The sequence below is a fragment of the Prionailurus viverrinus genome, unplaced genomic scaffold (assembly GCF_022837055.1).
Source record: "Prionailurus viverrinus isolate Anna unplaced genomic scaffold, UM_Priviv_1.0 scaffold_45, whole genome shotgun sequence".
In the NCBI taxonomy this organism is placed as follows: Eukaryota; Metazoa; Chordata; class Mammalia; order Carnivora; family Felidae; genus Prionailurus; species Prionailurus viverrinus.
This window is the reverse complement of record NW_025927610.1, coordinates 3370885-3397638: the sequence shown is the minus strand read 5'-3', so window position 1 is coordinate 3397638 and position 26754 is coordinate 3370885. Positions and strand designations below refer to the sequence as shown.

The following is a 26754-nucleotide window of genomic DNA, read 5'->3' as shown; positions in this document are numbered from 1 at the left end:
CATCTGACGTCTCCAGAAACCACACAAGCAAGAAAAGCTTGGAATGAAATATTTAACACATTGAGTGAAGAAACCCACCAGCCTAGAATTCTGTATCCTGCACAATTCCCTTTCAACGGTGAAGTAGAAAGAAAGATTTCCTCAAAGAAAATCTGAGGGAGTTTGTCATTGCTAGACCTACCTTGCAAGAACTGGTAAGTTCTCAAAGGAGAAGGAAAATGATATGGTTCAGAAACTCAGATCTCCATAAAGGAAGAGATCAGAGAAGGGCTAAGTTAAGGTAAAATAAAAACTTGTTTTCCTTAACTGATCTAATAGATACTAGTTTGTTCAAATAATGACAACAATGCATTTGGGTATAGTTCACGTGTAAGTGAAATGGAGGACGGCATGACGGAAAGGGACAGGAGGGAGGAATCCGGAATGCTTGATTACTCTAAGGCATGTGCAGCCCCCATGAAGAGGTATGGTGGTACTTGAGAGTGGACTTGTGTTGGCCGCAAATATATATTGCAAGTTCTAGGGCAACCATTTAAAAAAAAAGTTCAAAAAGTATAATTGATATGCTAAGAAAAGAGACAAAATGGAAACACATAAAATACTCAAAGTCGTGAAAGATTGGAGCTCCTGGGTAGTTCAGTCACTTGAGCATCTGACTCTTGATTTCAGCTCAGGTCATGATCCCAGGGTCCTGGGATAGAGTCCCATGGAGGTCTCTATGCTGAGTGAGGAGCCTGCTTGAGATTCTCTCTCTCCCCCTCTGTCCCTCTGCCCTGTGTTCTCTCTCTCTTTCTCTCAAATAAAACCCACAAAAGATAGAAAAAGTGGAAGACAAAAATAGGAACAAAGAACAGGGCAGTGAATAGGAAATGGGAACAAACACGGTGGACGTTCATCCAGTGATACCAGTAATCACTTTGAATGTCAGTGGTCTACATGTACCAATTCAAAGACAGGGACTGTCAGAGTGGATCAAAACCAAAACTGTATGTTGTGCATAAGAAACCTGCTTTAAATATAAAGACACATGTAGATTAAAAGTTACAGGATGGAGGGGGCACCTGGGTGGCTCAGTCAGTTAAGTGTCTGACTCTTGGTTTCAGCTCAGGTCTTGATCTCATGGTTTGTGAGTTTGAGTCCCATATCTGGCTGTGTGGCGATGGTGTGCAGCCTGCTTGGGATTCTCTCTCCATCTCTCTCTGCCCCTTCCCCACTTGTTCTCTCTGTCTCTCTCTCTCAAAATAAATAACGTTTAAAAAAAGTTAAGGGATGGAGGAAGATGTATATGCTAACTTTAAGCTAGCCTTACAAAAAAGCTGGAGTACTCATATTTGGATACAGCAGTCTCCAGATCAAGGAAGGTTATCGGGGATAATTACATAACAGAGCTTTACATAATGACAAAGAGGTCAATTATCCAAGAAGACAAAACAATCCTTAATGGGTGAGCACCTAACAACACAGCGCCCAGCTACGCAAGACAAAAACCGACAGGACTGCAGGAGGAAGAGGAGAACCCGCCCGTAGTCGGGAGGCTCTGACACCCACCCCTCTGTCAGGAGCGGGCAGATCCAGCAGCAGGTCAGGAAGGACATCGTTGAACTCAACAGCACCATCAGTCAACGGCACCTAACGGATGTCTGTAGCCGACTTCATCCACCAACTGCAGAATATGCAAATTCTCAAGGCCACACTCACCAAGACAGCCCACATTCTGGGCCACAAAACACACCTGAATCCATTTAAAATAGTAGAGATCATCAACTACATTTCAATAAATAATAATGATAATAGAAACCATACAAAGTCTACCCTCAAAACACAATGGAGTTAAAGTAGAAATCAGTAACAAAGATAGTTGGAAGATGCCAAAATATTCAGAAATTAAACACACATTTAGAGATTAAGCACATTTTAAATTAACACATGGGGCAAGGAAGAAATCCTAAAAGAAATTTCAAAATATTTTGAACCAGAAGAGGATTGTGGGAAGATGGTGGGGTAGGCAGCACCAGGAGTCTGTCTTGCCATCTAGACAACAATCACACTGTTGGAATCTGCCTGATGTAACTATTTTGGAACTATGGAGTCTATGGAAAGCTTGCAGCTTCCAGGGGAAGCCTTGGGTGGTGGACTGTGGTTAATTTTGGTCAGTGTCAGCTCTTAGCACAGTAGTAGCTACCCATCCCATCCCCGTGCGCGCCCTCATCCGCATCTGCAGCCCAGCCACGTGGCAGGCAGCTGTGCGTGTGTTGCTAGAACAGCTTGCACGTAGCGTGTGGAAGGAAGCCAGGGTGCCGAATGACCTTGTCCTCCCAAGATCAGGGATCTGCATAATGGTCATTGAAGGGATCTTCAATAAGATTATCAGCAGACTTAAAAAAACAAAACAAAACAAAAGATTATCAGCAGACTTCTCATCAGAAACTTTGGAGACCAGAAGGCAGTGGATTGATAATCTCAAAGTGCTAAAAGCAAAAAAGTCCAAAAAGCGCATGAAAAGATGCTCAACATCACCGACTGTTAGGGAAATAATGGACAATGGGATACAAAATGCATGTGTTTGTATGGGACACAGATGTTGTTACTGCCTGCCCTACCAGCCGTGTTATTCCCTTGGGCTGTCAATCACACGCCGTAGGAACGGGGAGATGACCAAGGGGGGCAACTTAGAGTGCCCTGTGCTCCTAGACACACTGATCAGGTAACAATGGTCAGAAGCTTTGTGAAGGTGCTGATAAGGGCCGTGAAAGGGGGGTCTTGTAAGAAATGTTGAAACTAGGGCTGTTTCTTCTTCCTTCAAATAGAGTTTTCTTGAAAACCAGGCCTATGGGGTGAGAACTTGGTCTCTTTTAGGCCAAGAAGAGGGCAGGGTATGTATTAGGACCATGATAAATATTTGTCGAATGCAGAATGAATGAAAATATTTTTCATCCCTTCTAGAAGGATGTGTTGTTTCAGGGGGTGCCTGGGTGGCTCGGTCAGTTAAGTCACTGACTCTTAGATTCTGCTCAGGTCATGACCTTGTGGTTCGTGGGTTCAAGCCCCAAGTTGGGCTCTGTGCTGACAGTGTGGAGCCTGCTTGGGATTCTCTCTCTCCCTCTATTTGCCCCTCCCCACTCACACTGTCTCTCTCAAAATAAATAAAATTTAAAAAATTTAGAAGGGGGTATTGTTTCAGGCAACTATGCTTTTGAAGTATGAATCTTCTCGGTCTTAGAAACAGTAATTGGGATTTCTGTGACAATTTTTAGCTCAACTAAAATTTCAATTCTGCACTTAATAAGCCATAGAGACATTCCCAGATAGTTCATAAAAGGACAAAGAAGAGTTGGGTCTCAGCATAAGGGTAGGGAGGGGAGGTAGCTGTGCAGACAGGAGTCAGGAAAGTGACCCCGGCAGAACCACCATTAGGCCGGTGCCAGGCACACCAGGAGAAGGTTCAAGTGTGCCAACAGTCCAGCTGGAGTGGAGTCTCCACAGGAGCAGGGATGTCAAAATATCTCCTGCGCTGGGACCAGGCAACCATCCAGTGTAATGAGAACAGGAACTTTCTGTCCTCTCCCCCCCAGAGGAAATGCCTGTTCTGCTCTGTGAGGCTTTGCTCCACCACGAGCACATCCCAGGGCAGCTCCACGTCCAAAGGGAAGTAGTTCTTGCAAATGCGTTTGAATTCATGGACTGAGCAAGTCAGAGTCTCCTGAGCTGGTGTGGTGGGGACCGGAGGTCTCCGTTACATCCAACGTACAGACGACAAGACAGGATTGGAGCAGTCAACCTGCTGAAGATTCAGCTTGACGGTCTCTACTTGAACTTGGCTCTGACTCCAAAATTGCATCCTTCCCACTCGACCATGGTGCCTTTTCTACTCCCGTTAACCCCAAGGGGACCAAACAGAACAGAGGCTGCCACGTAACTAAAGAAAGCGCCTGCCAGGGAGGAGGGCGGGGGCGCCTCTGTGGCCCTCCTGCGTGGGTGAGGCTGTGGTCCTGACAAAACCACGGGGATGCCTCGGCCCTGGGGGTCCCATCTTCCCAGCACGACCAGCAGACCTCAAGATGATGCGCACGAGGCCTAGCATTTCTATTATTTTAAAATGTTTTGCGTTAAGGTCTCTGCTCTTCAGCCAGACTACCTACAGGCTCCCCGGAGGCGGGCACTTGCCACGTCTTTGTGCAGAGCCTCTCTTTGGGGCTGTACACATGAAAAATTGTAAACTCTGGTTGATGAGTGCCTACGTGGACGCGTTTCAAGTTTGTGGGGATACATGGCATAAGAGTTTTTCGCAAATGAAAACTGTTCGTGACAAAACACCAAAGAATGCTTTACCTCATCATTGTAGGTTGTAACAGTCACAAACATTCCCAGGCCCGGAGCCGACTCCAGGAAGTCGTGTCTGCGTGTGTCCCATTGCTGGATCCTGAAAGTCCCTGTTTCACAAACGCGAGATGTTCATTACAAGATAGGGGTGAGAAATATTTACGTAACGTTAACTGATAAATGAATTTTCTTTTCAGCTGATCTGAATAGAAAACACCGTTAGCGTAAAGAGCTTAGGTCCTGGTGATTAGGTCCCGTGGCCGAGCGGGAAGGCCCCAGAGGAGAGAGGAAGGCGTGGGCCCGTGTTCACACGTGACTTCACCGCTCTGCACTCAGCTCCCTCGGAAAAAGGGGATAAGCTAAGTCCCTCCTAAGTCTCAGAGCTGCGAGGGCTGTTGAAAAAATAAAGAGCCGTGACAAATTTCTGCCTCGAGTTCCAGTAGCTGTGTCCGTCACCCAGCACAATTCCTTTGCTGAGGCCTAGGCGTGTCCTGTCGAGTCCTTCCTTCCCCTGCTGTCAAGGCTCCTGCTCAGGTCTGCGTCCCTGAGAGAGCCTCCCACTTTCTCCTTTGGGGCACGAAAGCGTCGTATGGCTTACCTTTCCCCTTCAGCCCTTGCCAGGTACAATGCCAATGAAAGGAGTTCACGTTTATTGAAAAACATTGAAAAATAGCTAATAGTCCCTGTGTGTGCCAGGCACTGTGCTGAGCGCTTAATGTGCCGCCCCATCGATTCTTGAAATGTGCTTCGAGGAGGCATTTCTATTCCTTCACCAAGTCAACTGATAAGTATACAATGAGCCCCTTCCCCAGTGACAGCACCGTTCCGGGAGTGAGGACAGACGTGAACAAAATAGACACTATCTTTGTTTCCACGGAGCTCTCATACAGAGAGAAACAGACAACAGGGAAATAAGTATACGATATACAAGGACGCTGTAAGAAAAAGCAGGTGACAGGGATAAGGGACTTGGAGAATTCGACAGGGCAGTCGGGGTGCCCCCTGAAGTTTGAGTGAAGAACCAAAGGACTAGGGGAGTAAACGATGTATATAATTTCGTACTGAGTATCCTTATAAACATGTTTCTGTCTCTACATCACATTCAGTTCTCAGTATTCGCCAAGCATTCTAGAGAATTTACACATGTAGTCTGAATTTTCATGACAACAGGCGATACTATTTTTATGACAAGTTTACATATGACGAAACCAAAACAGAAAAAGTAATTTGCCTAAGGCCACACACCTAGCAAGTGGCAGAGTCAGGACTGAAACCCAGGCCATGCAGTGTGTCTCCCCTACTGTCACACGATGCTGCCTCCATCTGGGGGAAAGACTGTTCCTTGCAGGAGTGTATGCAGAGGTCCTGGGGTGGGAGCATGCCTGGGGTACCAAGGAACAGCAAGGCTGCTGGGGTGAGGACAGCAGGCAGAGAACGCTAGGAGATGAGGTTGAGCAGGGACAGGGTCACAGAGAGCCTGCACATCCGTTGTTGGGATCGGGGAAGTAGTTATTTGGAGGAGTGAAATCAAGTGGCTTTCACTTTAAACTATTTGTTGCGTGGGGGCGCCTGGGTGGCTCGGTTAAGCATCCGACTTCGGCTCAGGTCATGATCTCCCGATTCGTGGGTTCGAGTCCCGCGTCGGGCTGTGTGCTGACAGCTCGGAGCCTGGAGCCTGCTTCAGACTCTGTGCCTGCCTCTCTCTCCGCCCCTCCCCTGCTCACACTCAGTCTCTCTCTGTCTCTCTCAAAAATATACATTAAAAAAAATTAAAATATTTGTCATGTGGAGAAAAGACTGAGGGATCCAGAGTGGAAGCAGGGAATCGGGGTGACTTGGACCAGGTGTGAGTGGTGGATTCTGCATACTGTCCCCTAGTCTACAAGTTGGAAACTGAATCTCCAAGACAGAAAGTCGTATAGCTAGTGAGTTGTAGAGGCAGAATTAGAGTCAAGGTAGTGTGATTCCAAAGCCCAGAACTACAGGCGCAGGGCCACATGGCCTCCCTGGATGGCGAGGAGACAGGTCCCCGATGGGAATGCCGACTGTAGGGAGCAGCCCCTGCAAAGTGGGACACTCTGGGGGGAACACCGGAAGAGACCACCTCCTGGCATGGGAAGATCCACAGCAAAGTCTCAAGCCCTGCCTGCACTTCGTCCTAGGCACCTTTGAACTGTACTGGTCCTTTGTCCCTCCAGACATTTAAAACACTCTATCAAATGCACATTGTATGCTGATTCAAGGGCCCATCTCCAGGAGATCTTTTTAAAAGTATCATTGATGGGGACGCCTGGGTGGCTCAGTCAGTTAAGCAGCTGACTTCAGCTCAGGTCATGATCTCATGGTCCATGGGTTCCAGCCCTGCATCAGGCTCTGTGCAGACAGCTCAGAGCCTGGAGCCTGCTTCGGAATCTGTCTCCCTCTCTCTTTGCCCCTCCCTGATCATGCTTTGTCTCTCTTTCTCTCTCTCTCAAAAATAAACACTAAAAAAAAGTTGTTAAACATCACTGATGATTCTAGAAAAGATGGAGTAAGCCCATTCCACCCTATTCCTTCTGCTAATGACAACCAAAAACGTTGGGCAAAATGTGTAAAACAATAATCAGAAGACTCCGAAAGGTAGGAAAAAGGCGATTGGTTGAGAGCCTCAAGACTCAAAGCGCAACTCAGCAGTGAGTGTCCTCCAGCTGGCCTGCCCTGGCCTGGGTGCTAAAGCAATCTGCAACTGCAGACCAAACTCAAAGGGAGGGAAAGAGAGAGAGGGGAAAGAGGAAGCTTGCTCAAGAAAAACCTGGTTTCTTTAGCCAGAGGATCTGGAAGGGCCTGCAGGATGGAGCCCCTTTGGGTACACCTGCCCTGCCCCAGATGAGTACCATGAAGGAAGCTGCACCCCTCCCCACTGGATGCTTCACGCGAGGGCTGGGGTGGGGTTCTGGGGAGATGCCCACCCTGTCTGAGGGCTGCAGGGAGGCGTGAGATGCACAGACGGATCCTTTCATCTGCCTATGAGGTTCCGCGGGGCACACAACAGAATTAACGCGGCAAAAGGCGCAGCGAGAGAACAAAGCAGAGGACGCTCTCTCATAGAGGAAAGGGGGTAGGAGGGCTGTTGTAAACAGAAAGTCCATTGGAGGAAAATGGGAGCTGGAAGTGAGGTGCTTTTCATTGGCTGACCCCTGGCAGTCTCTCATTGGCTGGGCTGTCATTGTCTCTCATTGGTTGGGCTGTGGAGTCTCTCATTGGCTGGAACTGTTGCTGGGGGAGGAGGAAACCTTCCTTCCTCCTGATGGGCTGGGCAAGTAGTAGCTACAGTGGAACCCACCCGCAAGGTGCGTCAATTCCTGTTGGGTCTGCAATTGACCAGGGGTGGTAGGGCTGAGAGCTCCCCTGGGGCCACCCGACTCCATTCTAAATGAGGCTTCCTTTTACTCATTTTCACAAGACAAAAATATATATGGAAAATAGAAACCATGCATGACTGATAACGGAACAACAGTTTGAATGACAGTATACTTCACATCAGAAACATGGAGGCCGGAAGGAAGTAGCACATTTTCAAGCGTTGAAAGAAAACAATCGTCAAACCACACTCTATATCCAGCGGAAATACCCTTCAGAATGAAGGCGAAATATTCTTAGGTCAAGGAAAACGAAGAGAATTTTTCACCAGAAAACCTGCCTTAAAATAATTTCTAGGGGCGCCTGGGTGGTTCAGTCGGTTAAGCGTCCGACTTCGGCTCAGGTCATGATCTCACAGTTCGTGGGTTTGAGCCCCGCATCGGGCTCTGTGCTGACAGCTCAGAGCCTGGAGCCTGCTTCAGATTCTGGGTCTCCCTCTCTCTCTGCCTTTTCTCTGTTTGGTCTCTGTCTCTTTCTCTCTCTCAAAATAAATATACATTAAAAAGTAAAAAAAAAAAAAAAAAACTCGCTAAAGGAAGTTCTTCAAACAGAAAGAGAATAATAAGGAAATTTGGAACACCAGGAGGGAAGAGAGAATGACAGAGTAACTAGGGAAATGATGACAGAGCATTCTCTATTTTTAAAATTGTTTGACAGTTGAAAGCAAACAGTATACATAATATTGTCTGATGTGATTCTCAAAGTATGTAGAGGTTACATTTAAGACAACTATATTATAAAGGGTGGGGAGGGCAAAGGCACTTCCATGGTCATAAGGTTTGTACGTTCCTCTTGAAAAAATGCAAAATACCGATCCTCATGGACTGTGATAAGTTAAGTATGTGCATTGCAATCCCTAGAGCAAACACTACTAAAACTATACAAAGAGGTATAGTGAAAAATACTATAGATAAAGCAAAAACGGGTTATTATAAAACACTGAAGTGACCCGCAGAAAGGTAGGAAATGGAAAACAGGAACAAAAAGCAAAGGGAGCAAACAGAGAACAGTAAAATAGCAGACCGGAACCCAGACAGTATACATTGCATGTAATAATTACGTTAGAGATAGATGGTCAAAACAGGTTAGACCAAGATTGGCAGAATAGGTTTTCTCTAATGACCCAACTAGTACACAGTGTATGAGGAAATCACTTTGATACAACGCTGTATGTAGGTTAAAGGTAAACGGATAAAAAGGGTAAATCAGTCTGATGTTAATAAAAAAGTGTGGGTGGCTCTGTAAGTATCCAGTAAAGTGGACTTCAGAGCAATGAAAATTACCACGGGCAAAGAGGGACATTACATAATGAGAAGGGGTCAAGTCACTAAGAAGACGTCACCCTCAAGGCATAAGCGGAGTGTGAGAGCCCACGAAGGAAAACAGCCGAAAAGAGACCACACAGGCACTGCTGGAGTTGGACCACGCTGGTCAGTAATGGAGAGAAACCTGCAAGGAGGTGGAAGCTGGAAGGACCGCCAGCCGCCAGGACCCGCCGGACACCCAGTGCACGCCCCCCGGCAAGGGCACACTAGGCCCTTCTCTTCAAGTACTTACGGAACTTTCACCAACTGGAGCAAGAAAGCCCAGAGCCCGATCAGGCAGGCACCTCTGCGGAAGCAGCTGAGTGTTCTTGGGGTGGGGGAGCACACGGCCAGGCAGACGGATCACTTTCCAAATGTGTGACCACCTGGAAATCTGTTTCACGAGCTTCCCATTCTGTGAGATGAGCCTCGTCTTCCTCCCGGCCCACTTCCGGCATGCCCGCCCCCGCCTCTCCGATGGGAATAGTCAGCGTCTCTGTCTGGCCACCACCAAGTGTCTTAACCCCTCCAGAACTCACCCTTGCTGCCTGTGTCTCGGAGCGGTTGGGGTGTCCCCGCTTAGTCAAGCCCCCCCCCCCCCTTTCTCTGGGAGCTTGCTCCTGTCGCCATTCCTACCCTTGCCCATACTGGGCCATTCCGGTCAGCCTGCCAACTGGTCTAGCGATCAGGCGGACGTTCTGTAAGGTGCTAGAACTCGGGGAACATGCTGTGTTTGTCTTGCGTGGGCCTCTTGGGCCCGGCCATTAGCCGAGAGCAGTGTTCAGCTCTATGGTAGAGGCTCCATGAGGTTCTGTGACACGTTCAATGAAGATTTTGAACGAATGAGTACCAGTGGGGCTCAGCGTCACGACGCCAGTGATCCCGGCGGCCGCCTGAATTGTCCGAATGAGTGGGAGTGGTTTCCGTCCCCTTCGCCTCCATCTGCGGCCCCCAAGGTGGGAGGAGGGCAGGCGGGGAGGTGTCATGCCCCTGGGATGCCACCAGATGGCAGTGGAGAAGCATTGTTCAGGGGCCGGCGGAGGTGGAGGGAGGTCACCACCGCGGGATGGAACATGGGACAAAGGCACAAGTGTGGACGGGGACAGGCTGCCCCGTCACGCTTCTCACCGCACGTCGATTGAGCGGCGGGGAGTCCTGGCTAGGAGCTGGGACACGGGCAGGGCACTGACCCGCTCTATGCCTCAGTCTCCCCTTGAGTGAAACCGCATAATAACGGGTGTATCCCGGAGGGGGTGAGGAGTTAAGTGAGTTGGCATTTGCAAGTTGCTCGGTGCAGAATTTAGCCCGCGTGAGCGCTGTGTAAGCACTTGATGACTTATTTCTGCCGTTGTTATTGGCCTTCGTGGGCACTGACTTCTGTCGCCTCCCACTGAACCCTCCGACCCTGCAGTGTTGGTAAGGACACCCACTTGCACAGGTGTGGAGCCTGAGGCTGAAGAGGCGAATGGCTCATCTGACACCATCCAGATGATAACAGGCCAAGCCAGGATTAAAACTCAGCTTGAGTTCCAAATCGAGGGCCTTGGCCCCCTCTCTTCGAACCACACCACTCACTCCGCGGCCTTGGTCTCTGTGTGCGCGCGTGTGGTGTGTGTGCACGGCAAGTGTGGCGTGTGTGCGTGCGTGTGCGTGTGCATGTGCGTGCGTGTTAAAGCTCAGGTGTGGTTCACACAGAGCTCCCGGCCGACCTCGCTTCCTAGGCGCCCTTCCAGGGTGTTCCCTCCAGGGAGCCCTGGTTGGGAGCCGCTGGGCGCCCGGCAGGCAGAGTCCCTTCCGGGGCCGTGTACACGCAGCTCTCCAGTCCCCCGGGCACCCGTGCACACCCTGTCCAGGCACTCGGCCCCGCCCTGTGACCCCTGATGTGGCTGTGCCTTCCACCCCAGACTGTTTGTCTTCCTCGGCTGCGACCGAGGGCCATTGGATTGGTACTAGACTAGTCAGGTGCATTCACTGTAGGAAGTTTAAAAAGCAAAAGTCCCCCCGAGAAGGTTTGGTGATCAGTATTGCCCTTCTGGTCTCTCTCCTGTAAATGTGTGTTGCGTATTTTGTGAGAAGTGAAGGCAACCCGTAGATACTACCTGTGACCTGATTTTCCCACCCAGTTATGTGACCGTCTTCCGGTAGACCTAACTATTCTGCTGTTGCCTAAAGTGAAGTCTACACAGAGAGCTGAAGAAAGGCCCAGTGTTGTTTGTCAGTGCTGAGCATGAGCGGAAGAACGGAGGCACGGGAGGCCCCGCAGCGCGGGGGTCAGCGGCCCGGTCGTCTGGCCGACCCCTGGTGCGACCTGGCACAGAGAGCCAGCGCCCTCAGGAGTAGCTTTGAACATGGAGCGACGTCTTCCAGAACGTTCCGGGTTCCCCAGGGACTCTTCGTTTCCCTACACACCGGCCAGCCGCACGCAGACTCCATGTAGGGGGAGCGCGGTGAGGTGGGTGCGGCCGACGGAGGTCCTCGTGACACGCACACCGTCAGCGGGCAGCTCCTGGTCAGAAACCGTCCGCTTCCCAAACGCCCCCGCTCACTACCTAACTCCTAAGGGCGACCGCATTCTGACTTGTACAGACGCACGGGCTGTGGACGCGCTCTGGTGTCCACACGCGTCAGCGGGTCCGTCTGCGCCGTCATGGGCAGGACGGACCGTCCGGCGTTGCTGCCCCGAGAGGCGGCCACGTGGCACCTGTCTGTCGGAGGGCACGTGAGCAGGGTCCGGCTTGGGGCCCTTACGAGCGGCGCCGCGTAAGTTTGGCGGCACGTGGACACGGGTGTGCAGCCTTGTGGGGAGCGTCCCGTGGCCTCGGCGGTGGCGAAGCTCGTGCCCCGTGTGTGAGGCCCTGCCCTGCCGGACACGTGAACACTCGGCCGCTTGCTGGGGGTGGTGGCATCTCGCTGGGCTTTGCTCTGTGTTTCCCACCGACGAGCAGGGCGAGCGCCTGTCCGCCACTTGCCGGCTCTTTGGGTCTCCCCTGTCACGAAGTGTCTGCTGGGCTCTCGCCCGCTTCTCTGTCCCGCTAACGTGAGCCTGTCGTCCACGGCGGTTTGCCAGGTGGTGGACACCTCCTCCTCCACGTTTATCCTCGGGAATCGGCGTGTTTTCACTACGGAGAAGTGATTGGAAGCACAGACGTTTCTCCCAAACCGGCGGCGGGTTCGCAAAGGGCTTGCGGCACGGTCTCAGGTGGCATTAGTGACATCTGGGGCCAGAAGCGCGGGTCCTCGCCGGTGGGGGGGAGGGGGGACAGCTGCCCTGACTCGCAGGCGCACGTGGACCACATGTTGGGGCCGCTCCGGCCCCCTCACCCCCCTCTCCTGGCTCGAGTCAGCTTCGGGGGGGGGGACCCGACCTGACCCAGCCCTGCGGTGGGCGCGGCCTCCACGAAGATGGGAACGCAGCTGCCCCAGGGGAGGGCGAACAAAAGCACTCGCGGAACTTGGTCGCTTGTCCTGTGTCCCACCTCTAACGCCCCGAAGAAAATGCAAAAACCCTGGGTATTTGGGCAAAGTGAATCCTATCCAGGGGCCTTTTTTTTAGAGAGAGAATACGAGTGTGCCCAAGCAGGGGAGGGGCAGAGAGAGAGGAGAATCGCAAGCAGGCCCTGCACGGTCAGTGCAAGCCCGCAGGGGGGCTCCGTCTCACAAACTATGAGACCAGGCCCTCAGCCAGCCAGATGCCCCGTCTAGGGACCAGGAGCAAAATTTCTATTGGTTCTGAATTCTAATTGTTTTCTTTTTAGGGAACAGTCTCTGGGGCGCCTGGCTGGCTCTGTCGGTTGAGTGTCTGACTCTTAATTTCTGCCCAGGTCATGATCTCACGGTTTGTGGATTCGAGCCCCATGTCACGCTCTGTGCTGACGGTGTGGAGCCTGGAGCCTGCTTCAGATTTTCTCTCTCCCTCTCTCAGCCCATCCCTGTCTCTCTTAAAAAAAAAGAAAAGAAAAAAGAACGGTCTCCCACACTATGATCACTGTGCTCCAAGGTGCATCTCTCTCTCTCTCAGGGCCTGCTTTTCACGAGGGACTAACAGCCTTGTTTGAAAAATGTCTCCAGGGGCACCTGGGTGGCGCAGTTAAGCGTCCGACTTCAGCCAGGTCACGATCTCGCGGTCCGTGAGTTCGAGCCCCGCGTCAGGCTCTGGGCTGATGGCTCAGAGCCTGGAGCCTGTTTCCGATTCTGTGTCTCCCTCTCTCTCTGCCCCTCCCCCGTTCATGCTCTGTCTCTCTCTGTCCCAAAAATAAATAAACGTTGAAAAAAAAAATTTAAAAAAAAAAAAAGAAAAAGAAAAATGTCTCCAAGGACCAGCAAGTAAAACTCATCGGGTCAGCAGTGGTAACACACAGCTTCCCCCCCCGCCCCCCCCCCCAGCCCCTGCCTCTGCCAGAGCTCCCTCCCTCTCCTCTGCTTCTCAGGCAGTGTCCTTCCTTTCGGGGGCGGGGGCCGGGCGGGGGGATGTTGAGCCAGTCAGGGCCGCACCTGTTCTGGCAGTTTAGGACAGAGCCTGGGAGGCCAAGTTGATAAGGTCGGGGCCAGAGCCCGGAAGGGTGGGGGCTAACACTGGTGAACACCTGCGTGTGGTCACGGGCCACGCTAGGTGCTTCGCTGCTCCGGGGCAGGTGTGAGCTCTGGTTTACAGATAAGGACACAGAGCTCCAAGTCACCAAGCTATTGGGCAACGAAGGTGGTTGCAAAGCATACCTCTTTGACACCAGAGGCCGGGCTCTGCCTTACGAGGCGCCCCGAGCTGCCTCCACCCGGGGAAGGTCGATTCCTCAGACCCACTGCAGGCTATTTATTTGTAGTCCCGACAAGCAAAAACACTCCTTCCGGTGGATTTGGATGACCGGCCCCGAGGTCATCTCTCTCAGGCTTTCTAGATGGGTGTGTTTCGTTGGATTCCATCGTACCTCAGAGGTGAAGACAGAAGGAGACGTCACTGGTGTGTGCTCTCCTGGACCGGGGACTTCAGACGTGGCCTCAGAGCCCCACAGACCCTGGAAAGCCTTAACATGTTTGTTTTCATTTTAATGGTCGCCTAAAAGTTAAATATAAGCACATTCTGGGTTGGCACCTCTTGACCAAGCAGCGTTTGGCACGTGCACTCACAACCATGGATGCCCTGCGTGAGCGTCAGGGACTCACTTCGTGGACACTGGAGACTAGGTAGCAGTTCAGTGAGGCAGGCAGTGGAAACAGAGTCGTTTTGTGGCTCAGGCAGCACAGGCACCCAGAACTCAGAGAACCCGGCCCACAGCGGTCAGGAAGGGATTCACGCTGTAAGCAGGTGACCTGAGCCAAGGTCCTGGCTGTAGATATACAGGCTGCAACACACAATGAACAAGAAAGCACAGAGGGTGCAATGAAATTTCCTCATAAAAGGGATTTTTGGAAGTTTATTTCTTTATTTTGAGAGAGAGAGAGCGCACGCATGAGCAGGGAAGAGGGGCAGAGAGAGAGGGAGAGACCCAAGCAGGCTCTGCACTGACAGCATGAGCCCAATGCAGGGCTCGATCTCACAAACCGAGATCCTGACCTGAGCCAAAATCAAGAGTCATATGCTTAACTGACTGAGCCACCCAGGTGCCCCATAAAAAGGAATTAAAAAAAAATTTTTAATGTTTATTTATTTTGGGGAGACAGAGAGGCAGAGTGGGGGAGGGGCAGAGAGAGAGGGAGACACAGAATCCGAAGCGGGCTCCAGGCTCTGAGCTGTCAGCATAGAGCCCAATGCGGGGCTCGAACCCATGAAGCACAGGATCGTGACCTGGGCAGAAGTCAGATGCTCAACTGACTGAGCCACCCAGGCACTCCCCATAAAAAGGAATTTTTAATGAAATGTTTAGGAATTGTATTTTGGGATATGCTATTACGTTATTTGGCACATCAAAGTAATGGGCTGATGATTACACATACAATCATAGTTAAAGGAAATTTTTTTTTAAATAAAGGAAAAACAATGACAAGAATAGAGACTTAACTGATGGCTCGTCATGCTCAAAATTCTTTTAGAAGAAACTCAGAACAGTCAAGTAGGAAACCTGCAAAATATCTTTCTGTTATCAAACCCAATATTGTTGATTTGTATGTCTCTTTGATTCCAGTAATACTTGGTTTCTTAAAGTCTACTTTGCACTTTCTTTTGGTTCATACTTACATGTATGTCTTTTTCCATTCTTTTACTTTCAAGCTCTCCTTATACTTAAAGTATTTCCTTTTGGGGGAGCCTGCGTGGCTCAGTCGCTTGAACGTCTGACTCTTGATTTCAGCTTAGGTCATGATCTCACAGTTTGTGAGTTAGAGCCCCGTATCGGGCTTACCCTGACAGTGTGGAGCCTGCTTGGGATTCTCTCTCTCTCCCTCTCTCTCTGCCCTTTTCATCCTGGCTCGCTCTCTCTGTCTCAAAATAAATACATAAACTTTAAAAAAAAAAGAAAAAAATTAAAGTGTTTCATTTGGGAACAGTATATAGTTGTTTTGTCTTTAAATCCAGCCTGATGACCTTTGTCTTTTAGGTGGAGAGTTTTGTCCATTTGCACTTAATGTAATGTAAAATGTACTTGGGTTTATGCCTACTATATTGCTAATTGTTTTCCATTTATCCTATTTGTTCCTTGTTCCTCATCCTTTCTTTCTTGCCTTTTTTTAGGTGGGGGATTAATCAAGTATTTTTTTCTCCATTAGCATATTATGGGACTTAAGGACTACATTCTCTCTCTCTCTCTCTTTTAATGTTTTATTTATTTTTTGAGAGCGAGACACAGAGTGTGAGTGGAGGAGGGGCAGAGAGAAGGAGACACAGAATCCAAAGCAGGATCCAGGCTCTGAGCTGTCAGCACAGAGCCCGACGCGGGGCTCGAACCCACAAACTGTGAGATCGTGACCTGAGCCGAAGTCGGACGCTTAACCGACGAGCCACCCAGGCGCCCCTCTCTCTTTTTTAATAATGGTGTTTTATAATTGGTGGCATTTAACATTTTTTTTATTTTTTGATTTATTTAAGTAATCTACACCCCCCACATGGGGCATGAACTCACGACCCCAAGATCAAGATTCGCACACTCTACCAACTGAGCCAGCCAGGCTCCTCAAGGCCGTATCCTCTTTTTAAAAATATTTAAAAACATGTGTCCCGACGCATTTCCACAATTTCCCTGTAGTTAAAGCAGACTGTAGGTGGCTGAGCTCTGGCCCTAAATAACTGCACGGGGGCGATGGCTAAGAAGACCACAGAGGAGGCAGAACACAGATGGAGGCTTGGGGAGGCAGGGCGAGGGGCAGTCAGAATTGGAAAGGACCAGAGCAGGACAGTTTGGACGGGGAGCCAAAGAGGCTCCTGACTCAGGCCTCCGGGAGGGGGGGGCCCGGCACGAGACCTCCACGTATACACCACCCTCTGGCTGCATTCGCCTTCCCGCCTCAGACCCCTCCGGCGGGTCAGGTGATTCTCAGGCTCCCGCCACGGGTGTGCCCGGGACACGTCCATCCAGCTGGTGGGCCGCAAGGTAGCAGGCAGGGTGGGCGGGCTGCTCCCGTCCCTCTTACTCCTCCTCTGCCCCCTTCAAATGCAGGTTGAAATTCACAGATGACTAGGAAAATGGCCGCCGGCCACGGAGCTCGGCACCCGAGTCACGTGTCCCCTGGGAGGCCAGCCGGGGCCGGGGGCGTGCGCAAGCACCGTGTGTTCTGTGTGCCCGGCTGCATTCTAAGAGCGCTACAAATATTAATTCAGTCGCCATCACAGGAAGAAACAGGTGTCGTTATTATTTTTATCCCTTTGACAAAGGAAGCAGACAGCTTCCGTAGCTTGGCCAAGGGCACACGGCCTTGGATCTGGGCGGCCCTGCTCACGCCACACGGTCCCAAGCACCCCTCCTCGGAGTTGCCACAGCAGTGGGGGCGCCCCCGTCAGGGGGTGAGTGGAGAGGAGCATTTGACACTATTCATTCAACCTGAGACGGGAATCGTGATCTGCACTTACGGCGATTCTGCTGTGTTCTCCCTTTTGGCGTGAAAATCAGGGAACCTGATGCCAATCTTACTTGAACGTTGGAGGTACTGTATTTACCATGCGATTCTGCGGCCCTGGGCACCTGTTTCTTTCTCAGCAGGCCAGGGCAGCTCAGCTGAACGGAGACAGCTTGGAGGCGGTGTGGGGAACGTGCAGAAATCTCCGTGCCCATGGCCGGCTTTATGGACGCTTTGCTTGGAGAGCGTCTCAGATCTGCGTACCCCTGCCCCCCCTCCAGCACCACTCCCCGCGGGACACCGTGAGCCTCCGGGGCCGAGGCTCAGAGACACATTAACGTGTGCTGTTTCCTGCTATTTCGCTGCACCAAGCCAGAGACATCACTTACCTTTGAGAATTCGGCCACGATTAGCATGACTAATGGGACCAGAAATTCTTTTCCTTCACGAAACCCGACGAGACCAGAAAGACCAATCAGGCTTGGATTCTGTGGTGCTATGTCTTTGTTTCCCGGTCTATGGATTATGCAGTTCACTCCCAAGGCTACTTTCGGGTCGGGGTCGCCAACCTCGATACACTCTCTCGAGAGGAAACCACACAGCGCGCTACTCCCCGCCAGACAGCTCACGCACCAAGAAACCAGCACGGTCCCGGAAGGCGACACGCTGAGTGGAGCTACCCACCTGTGAGCAGGGTGTCACTGGGAATGTCTTCTATTATGCACTTCTCCTCTCGTTCCCCGGCGTGGAAATAAAAAGCCGTCGAGAGTGAAAAGCACAAACCGAAAATAAACGTTAACGTCGGCATCTCTGGGTAGCGCTCTCCCTGAAACGGCTCGATCACAAGTGCGCTGCTCAGTGGGTGCTCGTCTTCCATTGGACAGTTCTGTCCATTGATTTCTGTGAGAAGTAACATGTGGCGGCTGCCCTTGGGCGGGTGATGGCAGCAATTCCCAGGGAACAAGATAAAATGATGTCTGACCCTGGGGCCTCTCCAGGCACGGTGGCCTCACAACTCCTTCTGATCTCTTTTTAAGGACTTTGAAATGTGATGAGGGGACGAAAGACAACGCAGGGCCAAGGGACCAGCACGGTCGAAACCCTGAAGCACCACCGGCAACAGCCCCGCCCTCGCGGTCCTGTCCCTGGTCCCTGGTTGTCCCGCGGGGGAGGGGGATGTGAGCTTTGTGCCAGGGGGTGAGAACCCAGGGCAGGGGTGCAGGGGAGGGGCGGTGGGTGTGGACGAGGAGGAGGTGAGAGCCTGGTTTAACTGAGGCCTGGCTATGAGTCTGAGCTGCGATCACCCCGTGTGGCCCCTCAGGTCCTTCCAGCTCTGGTAAACAATGATTTCTTCTTAAACCTTTTATTTTGAAATAAAATCTGTCCCTGTCACCCAGCTCCCCCCAGTGGTGACACTCTGCGGAGCTCACAGAGCTCGGAGCCCCTATGGACATTGGCAATTTGACACCGTGGGGGGACAGGTAACTGGCCCACAGAGCTGACGGGGGTTTCACGGGTTTTGTACACCCTCTTTGAAAAAATACAGGGGTACCTGGGTGGCTCGGTCGGTTAGACGTCTGACTTCGGCTCAGGTCACGACCTCGCGGTTCGTGGGTTCGAGCCTCACATCGGGCTCTGTGCTGACAGCTCAGAGCCTGGAGCCTTCTTCGGATTCTGTGTCTCCCTCTCTCTCTGCCCCTCCCCTGCTCGCACTCTGTCTCTCTGTCTTAAAAATAAGTAAATATTAAAAGAAAAAAAGTTGGGTGCCTGGGTGGCTCAGTCGGTTAAGCAGCCGACTTCGGCTCAGGTCGTGATCTCACGGTTCATGAGTTCGAGCCCCGCGTCGGGGGCTGTGCTGACAGTTCAGATGCTGGAGCCTGCTTCCATTTCTGTGTCTCCCTCTCTCTCCACCCCTGCCCTGCTCACGCTCTGTCTCTCTCTCTCTCTTTCAAAAATAAATAAACATTTAAAAAATTTTTTTAAAGAAAAGAAGTTAAAAAAATAACAATAACAAGTGTGTGCGGGGGAGGGGCAGAGAGAGGGGGAGACACAGAACCCGAAGCAGGCTCCAGGCTCCGAGCTGTCAGCACAGAGCCCGATGCAGGGCCTGAACTCGCAAACCGCGAGATCGTGACCTGAGCCGAAGTCAGACACCTAACCAACTGAGCCACCCAGTCGTCCCTGAACTTTTTCTTTTTAAGCTTATCTATTTATTTTGACAGAGAGACAGCACAAGTGGGGGAGGAACAGAGAGAGAGGGAGACTCCCAGGCAGGCTCCACATGGCATTGCAGGGGCGCAGAGCCCGATGCGGGGCTCAAGCCCACGGACTGTGAGATCATGACCTGAGCCAAAGTCGAGAGTTGGATGCTTAACCGACTGAGCCACCTGGGCGCCCCATTTCCTGGACTATTTTAAAGACATTCCTGACCAGACGTCATTTTTACCCATCAGGACTTCGATGCACCTCTGACCTGTAAAGACTGAAAAACAAGCCATAAAGCACCACGCTGTTGTGAGCACAGTTGTGATGACCTAACAAAATTAATACGAGTCCTTCCTGCCATCCAACACCCAGATCATAGTCCGTTCCCCTGATTGGGAGGGTCTCTTTGCCGTTGATCTGTTTGAACCAGCGTCTAAACAGGATCCACACATCGTACTTGATCATGTCTCTTAAATCTTTTGTTCTCTTGGGTCCCCCTTCCTCTCAGCCAGCCATTTTTCTCCCAATAATTCACTAGAAACAAGGTTGCATGGCTCAGAGCGACCTACATGCCAGGTGTAGGATTGACTCAGCACAGCACACACCCCACACGCACATGAATCTCCCAGGGCCGCTGGGACGGGCGCCTCTGGGTTCTGGATTCTGGGCCCCACACTGCCGCTGTGGGGTCTCGTCCGCATTGTGAGACTTTTTTTTTTTTTAATGTTTATTCATCTTTGAGAGACAGAGCATGAGCAGGGAAGGGGCAGAGAGAGGGAGACACAGAATCCGAAGCAGGCTCCAGGCTCCGAGCTGTCGGCACAGAGCCCGACGCCGGGCTCGAACTCACGGACCGTGAGATCATGACCTGAGCCGAAGTCGGACGCTCAACCGACTGAGCCACCCGGGCGCCCCCTCACTTGTCTTCTTGAATCCTCTCGCCGCACCCTTCGTAGCCTTCACCATGTGAGTGCTTCACTGCCGGGGCTGAGGTAATTCCCAGGCACGTTCTTCTCTTTGATGCTACTGTAAATGAAACTGCTTCTGTGATTTCCTTTCAGATCGTCCATTGTTCATGTGCAGAAATGCAGCTGATTTTTGCGTGTTGACTCTGCGTCCCGCCCGTTTGCTGCAGTCATACTTAGTCCTGAACGTTGTGCGTGTGTGTAATCTCTGGGACTCACACATATAAAATTATATGACAGATGACTTCACTTCTGCCTTCCCAGTGTGGATGACGGCTTTTTTCTTGCCTAACTGCTCTGACCAGAGCTCCCAGGACCGTGTTGAACAGAAGCGGTGAAAGCAGGCATCCCTACCTTATTCCTGACCTTAGAGGAAAAGCTTTAACTTTCACCATGAGTAGGATGCTTCCTGTGGGTTTTGATATATGGCTCCAATGATGTGGGACAGTTTACTTCTATTCCTAGTTTTCTGAGTGTTTTTATCATGGACTTTTGTCAAATGCTTTGTCTACATCAGCTGAGATGATCACGTGGTTACCCCCTCCACTCTGTTGAGGTGACGTATTACACTGATCAATTTTCACATGTTGACCCTCCTTCCATTCCAGGAATAAATCCCACTTGGTCATGGTGTGAAGTCCTTTCAATATATTGCTGAATTCTGTTTGCTTGTATTTTGTTGAGGATTTTGCATCAATGTTCATAAGGGATGTTGGTCTGTAGTTTTCTCACAGTGTTCCTGTCTGGCTTTGGTAACAGGGTAATTCTGGCCTCGTAGGATGAGTTGGAAAGTGTTCCAATTTTTTTTGGAAAAGTTTGGGAAGGACTGGTGTTAATTCTTCTTTAAATATTTGACAGAATTCACCTGCGAAGCCGACAGGTCCTGGGCTTTCCTCTGCTGGGAGATTTTTGATTAGTGATTCGGTCTCCATACCAGCTGTAGGTCTATTCAGACTTCCTGTGTCCCTGTGACTTAGTCTCGGCAGGTTCTGTGTTTCCAGGAATTTGTCCGTTTCATCTAAAGGGATCTGATTTGTTGGTGGACAACTGTCCACAATACTTTCTTACCAGCCTTCTTATTTCTGTAGAATCGGTAATAATGTTCCTGCTTCGTTTCTGGTTTTGGTAATCTGAGACTTCTCTCTTTGTCTCTCAGTCCATGTATAGCTAGAGGTTTGTCAACTTTGTTGGTCTTGTCAAAGAGGCAGCTTTTGGTTTCATGGATTTTCTCTGTTGTTTTTCCATTGTCTGTTTCGTTTATGTACGCTCTCCCCTTTATTATTTCCTTCCTTCTGATGGCTTTGGGTGTAGTCTGCTCTTCTCCTCCTAGTTCATTAAGTAGTAAACTTCGGTTCCTGATTTGAAATCTTCTCTGTTTTAAGTGTGTTTGTAGCTTATACATCTCCCCTAACTTCACCATCACCTCCACTGTCTTCCCTAAGTTTTGTTTTGTTGTGTTTTCATCTTCACTTGTTCCTAAGTATTTTCTAATTTTCTTGTGATTTCTTCTTTGATCGATTGATTTAAGAGTGTTATTACTTAATTTCCACAAATTTGTGAATGTTCCCGTTTTCCTTCTTATGGACTCCTAACTCCATCCTGTTGCGGTCACAGAAGACACATCTTTTAAAACCTACTGAGATTCACCACGCGCTCTGACACACGGTCTGTCCTGGAAGACGGCCGTGTGCGCGTGAGGAGAACGTGTGCGCTCGTGGCTGGGCGGGCTCTGTGTGTCTGTTGCGTCTGGCTGGTGGCTTGGGTTGCGTCCTCTTTCCTGGACTCCTCTTCGGTCTGTTGTTTATCCACCAGTGAGAGTGGGGGGTTCAGGTCACCACCACTGCCGGACTGTCTATTTCTCCCTCCGTTCCGTCAGTTTTCGCTGCATATATTTTGATGGTCTGTCGTTAGGTGTGTACATGTTTGTAATTGTTATGTTTTCTTGTGTCGGGATTTCATCAACATGCACCGTCCTTTGTCTCTTGTAACCATTTTGAATTTAAGTCTGTTTTGTCTGGTATTTCCCTGCTCTCCTTCGGTGACCATTTGCCTGGACTGTGTTTTCCTTGCTTTTACTTTCAACCTGTTTGTGCCGTTGGATCTCAAGTGAGTCTCCTGTAGACAACCTGTGTTTGGATCTTGTGTTTTTATCCATTCTTCCAGTCTCTGTCTTTTAACCGGAGATTTTAACCCACTTACATTTATGTAATTACGGATAAGGAGGAGGTCCTACCTAGTTCTCTGAGCAACTTGAAAGTCGTTTTTTTAAAGTCTGTGTCTACCGTATCTGCTGTTACACCTTTATCAAGAGGCAGTTCCCGTTGACTTACTTTTTTCCTTTGAATGGGCCATGCTTTCCTGCATCTTTGTATGCCTTGGGATTTTTAGTTGAACACTGGACATTTGCATCTGATAATGTGGTAACTCTGAAATCAGATCTCCTCCTTCGCCAAGATTTACGTTTTTACTTGGATTGCTGTAGGCCGTCTCTGTGCTGAGGACCAGCCTGAGGGTAACTTGAGGTCTTCCTGGGTCTTTTTGAGACTTTCCCTGGACATGCAGGGTAACTTCCTAATTTCCCTTATACGTGCATTTGCTTTTGAATGTACTTACCTTTAATATTTAGCTCCCCAAACAGGAAAAAGTGAAAAATGAAAGGGGACTTGGGAGACATGGGTGCTCACCTTTTACATCCCCTGAAAGTTCCTCGGCTGGACGGGAGGGTCTTGCGACACAGGGGGGTAGGGGGCGGGGGCGTCAACAGTGGTCCCCGCCTCTGTGTCTGCCTCTCTGTTATTAGAAGCAGCTGTCAGCCATCAGAGAACAAGTCCCCAGTATTTCAAGGACACGGTCTGTTTGCCCGTCTTGGTTGGGGGTGGGTATAGGTAGCTGCTACTGTGCTAAGAGCTGAAAATGGCCACAATTAGCCACAGTTTCCCATCCCAGCCTCTCCCCTGCAGCCTGTGCCACGCTGCCATCCTCCCTTGTCTCGTGGTGCCTGTGCCCCGGGCAGGACAACACTAGTCCTTTGACGCGAGGGCACGAGGTCCAGGGCGCGTCCTCCGGACGGCACCGCGCCCACGCAGCCTCAGAGGGGCGGGAGATATTTCTGTGGGGAAGCATCGGGGAGGCCCCTTCAGCGCTGTTCCCTTGGGATCCCACGTCTTGTTAATTTGAGGACGCACAAAAGCCTTCATCCTTCAAGGGGGTGTTGAGCTCCCAACTCTGGGGTTCCTCTTTCGTGTTTCTCTCAACAGGCTGCAAGTATTATTTGACTGCCTTCTGACTCCCTTTGCTGCTGTTCAGAAGTTTCTGTCATTTCTACCAGATGCTTCTTTCCAGGTGCACCGTCCTCTCGTGCTGGGCCTGCGTCTGGGGCTCAGCGGTTTCGTGTGACACGAACTTGGGCTGCTTTCGTTTGTCCCTTTGGGGATATATTGTGCTTTCTGGCTCTGGAGACACTTTTTTAGTGACTTCTGAAACGTTTGCCTGACTTTCTCTTTGACCACGATCTCTTCTCCAGAATCCCTGTTACATCCTTCAGAGCGTCTCATGTAAAACATTTAGAGCCTCTCGTTGTATCTTCCGTATCTTTTTGCAATTTTCCGCCTCTTTGACTGTGTGCTGCACGCTGGGTGACGTCTGGGGCCACGCCCCCAGCTCGCGAGATCTTTCGTGCCTGGAGTAGCTCTTGCACCTGTGTCCCGCGCTGGGCTTCTTTCCAGATGGATGTTTGTGCCTAATCATCCCTCGCTGGTGGGTCATTTCTCTTGGCCGTTTCTGGCACTTTCACGATCTAGGACCTTGGGCGAATGAGCCCCTTGGGGCCTTTTTTCTGTTTTCAATAGTGAAAAGTGTTGCCCTCACGGCTTGATTTGATTTGTGGGAGGCCTGAGACTCTCCGGGGAGCTGGGAAGCTTCCTGCAGAGAGATCTGCTTCTGTGCTCCCTTATGCAGAGGGAGGAGGGACGCGCTGACCTTGAGGGCCCGCTCTGCACTTCCGTTCTGCACTTCCGGGGCGGCCGGCTGTCTCCTGACTCTGCCCCGGGCCCTGCCTTTCCCAGCTCTTCACGCCCTCCCTTGGCCAGCTCCTCTTGGTCCCAGGACCAGTTCGATCGTTTCGATTGTTTGATTGTTTCGTTTGCCTCTTTGTGGCAGCGGGAGGAGGGAGGGGGAGCCGTGTCTCAGATGGAGGTCACGGGGGATTCAGGGTGCGGCCAGGGTGCAGTAGTTCGTGTGGGAGGACAACCCTCCCCCCCCCCCCCCCGAGTGCCTGGGCAGACACGGAGCTGAGTTGGACTTTAGTTCTCAGCCCACCCTCTCTGCAGGAAGACCCCTCCTGGCCCTTCTCAGGGCCTTACCCTCTTGAGTGCTCAGCCCCGGCCCCATCGCCGGCCTGTGGTTGCCGAGCACAGTGGACCGTTCTCATGGTCCTCCCCTCTCCTGGACGCGCGGGCTCTGCGCCCTGACTCCCCGGGGCCCCGCGCCAGCCGTCCCCTGGGAGCCCAGAGCGCACGCTTCCGGCCACCTCATCTTCCAGCACGAGACAGCAGTGCAGACGCCACAGGAGCCTCAGCAGAGGACCCTCCCTCCCTCGGACCCTCCCCTCCCTGGGCTGACCCAGCAGGACCACGGGCCACGAAGGGGTCCACGTGGACAGTCCCGGGAGCACCGTTAGGTGCTGCTTGCTGAGCATCTGCTGCCTTTACATCAAAATGAACCTGGACTTCATCCCCCTCTTACCACTTTGACCACGTCCCTGCGGCCCCGGCCTCGCTCTCCTCTGGGTTAGTGCGGCGGTCTCTCACCTTCCTTATCCTGCCCCTGCCCCTACGCGCTGCTCTCGGAACAACCGGACGACCCCACGCAACGTACGCCGATGAGTTCTTTTCTGCTCAGAGCCCTCCCGCGATGGATGCTCCCTCCTCTCCTCACCTCACGAGGAGCAGAAGTCACCCGCTGCCCGGCCGACCGGGCCCTTCTGCGGGACTGCCGCTCCCCGTGCGGGCCGCACGTGCCTCCCGGCTGCCTCCCCGACACAGCAGGGCCTTGGCCTCTAACTAGTCCCTGCTCGGGACACCGCGAGCCTTCCTCCTGCGTCAGGGCTCTGCTCAGAGGGGGGCTCGTGAGTGAGGGTGCCTCTGAACACCTTCCCGGAAGGGCACCCCGCCACCAGCAGCAGTGTTCTTTCTGGCCACGGCCTCCTTGCACAGAGCACCTTCTAACGTAGGATTTATTTACCGGCTTATTTTCCGTCATCTGCCCGCCTCGAGTCCCCGGGGTGGCTGTCCGCGGTGTGTCGGCAGGGGGCTTCTGCAGAGGCTTCTCCATGCTGACTTGTGCGCTAGAATCTGGACCATCTCGGGGCAGCAGATGTTCGGACCCCAAAGAACGACACGCATCACCCGAGGGGCCCCGGCCAGCCCCCCGCCCCAGGGCGCCACAGGGAACTCTAGCGGCGTCTGCCCCCCTTTAGTGTCCCGGCGGGGCCTTCCGCCTCCTGCAAATGGCACGTGGCTTTGTCATTCAGCTGGAGCGTTCGGTCCACCGTTGCAGGCTTAAGTCTGTAATCGTGCGAGGGGCTTGGGTCTTCGGTATACTTTTGAGTTTTGAGTGCGGGTCTGGAGAACACGGTCAGCATGCTTAATCATGTCCCGTTCATGATAATCCCATCAATGGCTTCGTGGTTCTGATTTTGTACTTTGTGGTTTCCTCTGATTTAGGGGTCATGCTGGTTTTTCTCAGGTGATTGGTGAGTTTTGATTGCGAGTTCATGTTACTGTGGGAATTCTCTGAGTCCTGAGTCCACAGTGAGGCATCCAGGGAAGATTTATGCTGCCGCCTTCCGAGCGCCCCAGGGTGTCCCCAAGGCCAGGACTCTTGAAGCAAAACTTGTGATTGTGGGTTTTTCAGATTTCCACTGAAATCTCAGACCTCATGCCGGTGTGAGTTTGGGCTTATGTTTAGGAATTGTCAGAGGTAACTTTTTTCTTCTCCGTCAGCAGTCAAGTGCAAGGGAGGCTGTGCCCTCGTGAGGTTGCCTGTTTGCTCGTGCCTGCTCTGGGCAGGTGACCGGGAGAGCCTCCGACGCCCCGGCCTAAAGGGGCGGAGGGCCAGCCGTGTTGTCCCAGGTGCGGCCTGGCTCCTGCCACTCCTTACCTCGGCCTCCGAGAGACCCCCTGCTTTCCACCACCTCGTCAGCCCGTTATGCACACGTGTCGCCTACATCTAAGAGGTGTCCCATTTGCTCTAGTATTTTTAGGTGCTCGGTGTCGGGACTCTTGTCAAACAGACAAAGTGAATTGAGTTCTTCGTTCATCCAGCAGGTATTGGCCATCTGTGCTGTGTGCCCGAGCTGTGCGGGCTGCCACCGTGGGCCTGCCCTCTACCGCAGCCTATTTCAGGGAGCCCTAGTGCCAGCTCCTGCCCAAGGGCAGACGCTCGGCTGAGACGCAGGGAGCCGAGCACGTGAGCGGCAGCCCCCAGAAGGTCGGACCTCCTTGCGCGGTCCAGGCCCTTCCCGGGCTCTCGGTGGGGCGCGCAGGCTGGTACCCCACCCCTGGAAAGCGCTGGATCATGAA

General features: G+C 51.8%; 1 protein-coding gene across 1 annotated transcript in view; it reads right to left on the bottom strand.

Annotated features, from left to right (window-relative positions):
• Positions 1-25504, bottom strand: part of LOC125159237 (transmembrane emp24 domain-containing protein 11-like) — a 30822-nt gene extending 5318 nt beyond the window's left edge. Inside the window, exons 1-3 of the mRNA XM_047847348.1 lie at positions 25415-25504; positions 5622-5757; positions 4330-4430 (exon numbers count right to left, since the gene is read on the bottom strand). Coding sequence (XP_047703304.1) covers positions 4330-4430; positions 5622-5757; positions 25415-25504 — 327 coding nt within the window. The remainder of the gene's footprint in view (positions 1-4329; positions 4431-5621; positions 5758-25414) is intronic.
• Positions 25505-26754: the final 1250 nt, after the last annotated feature.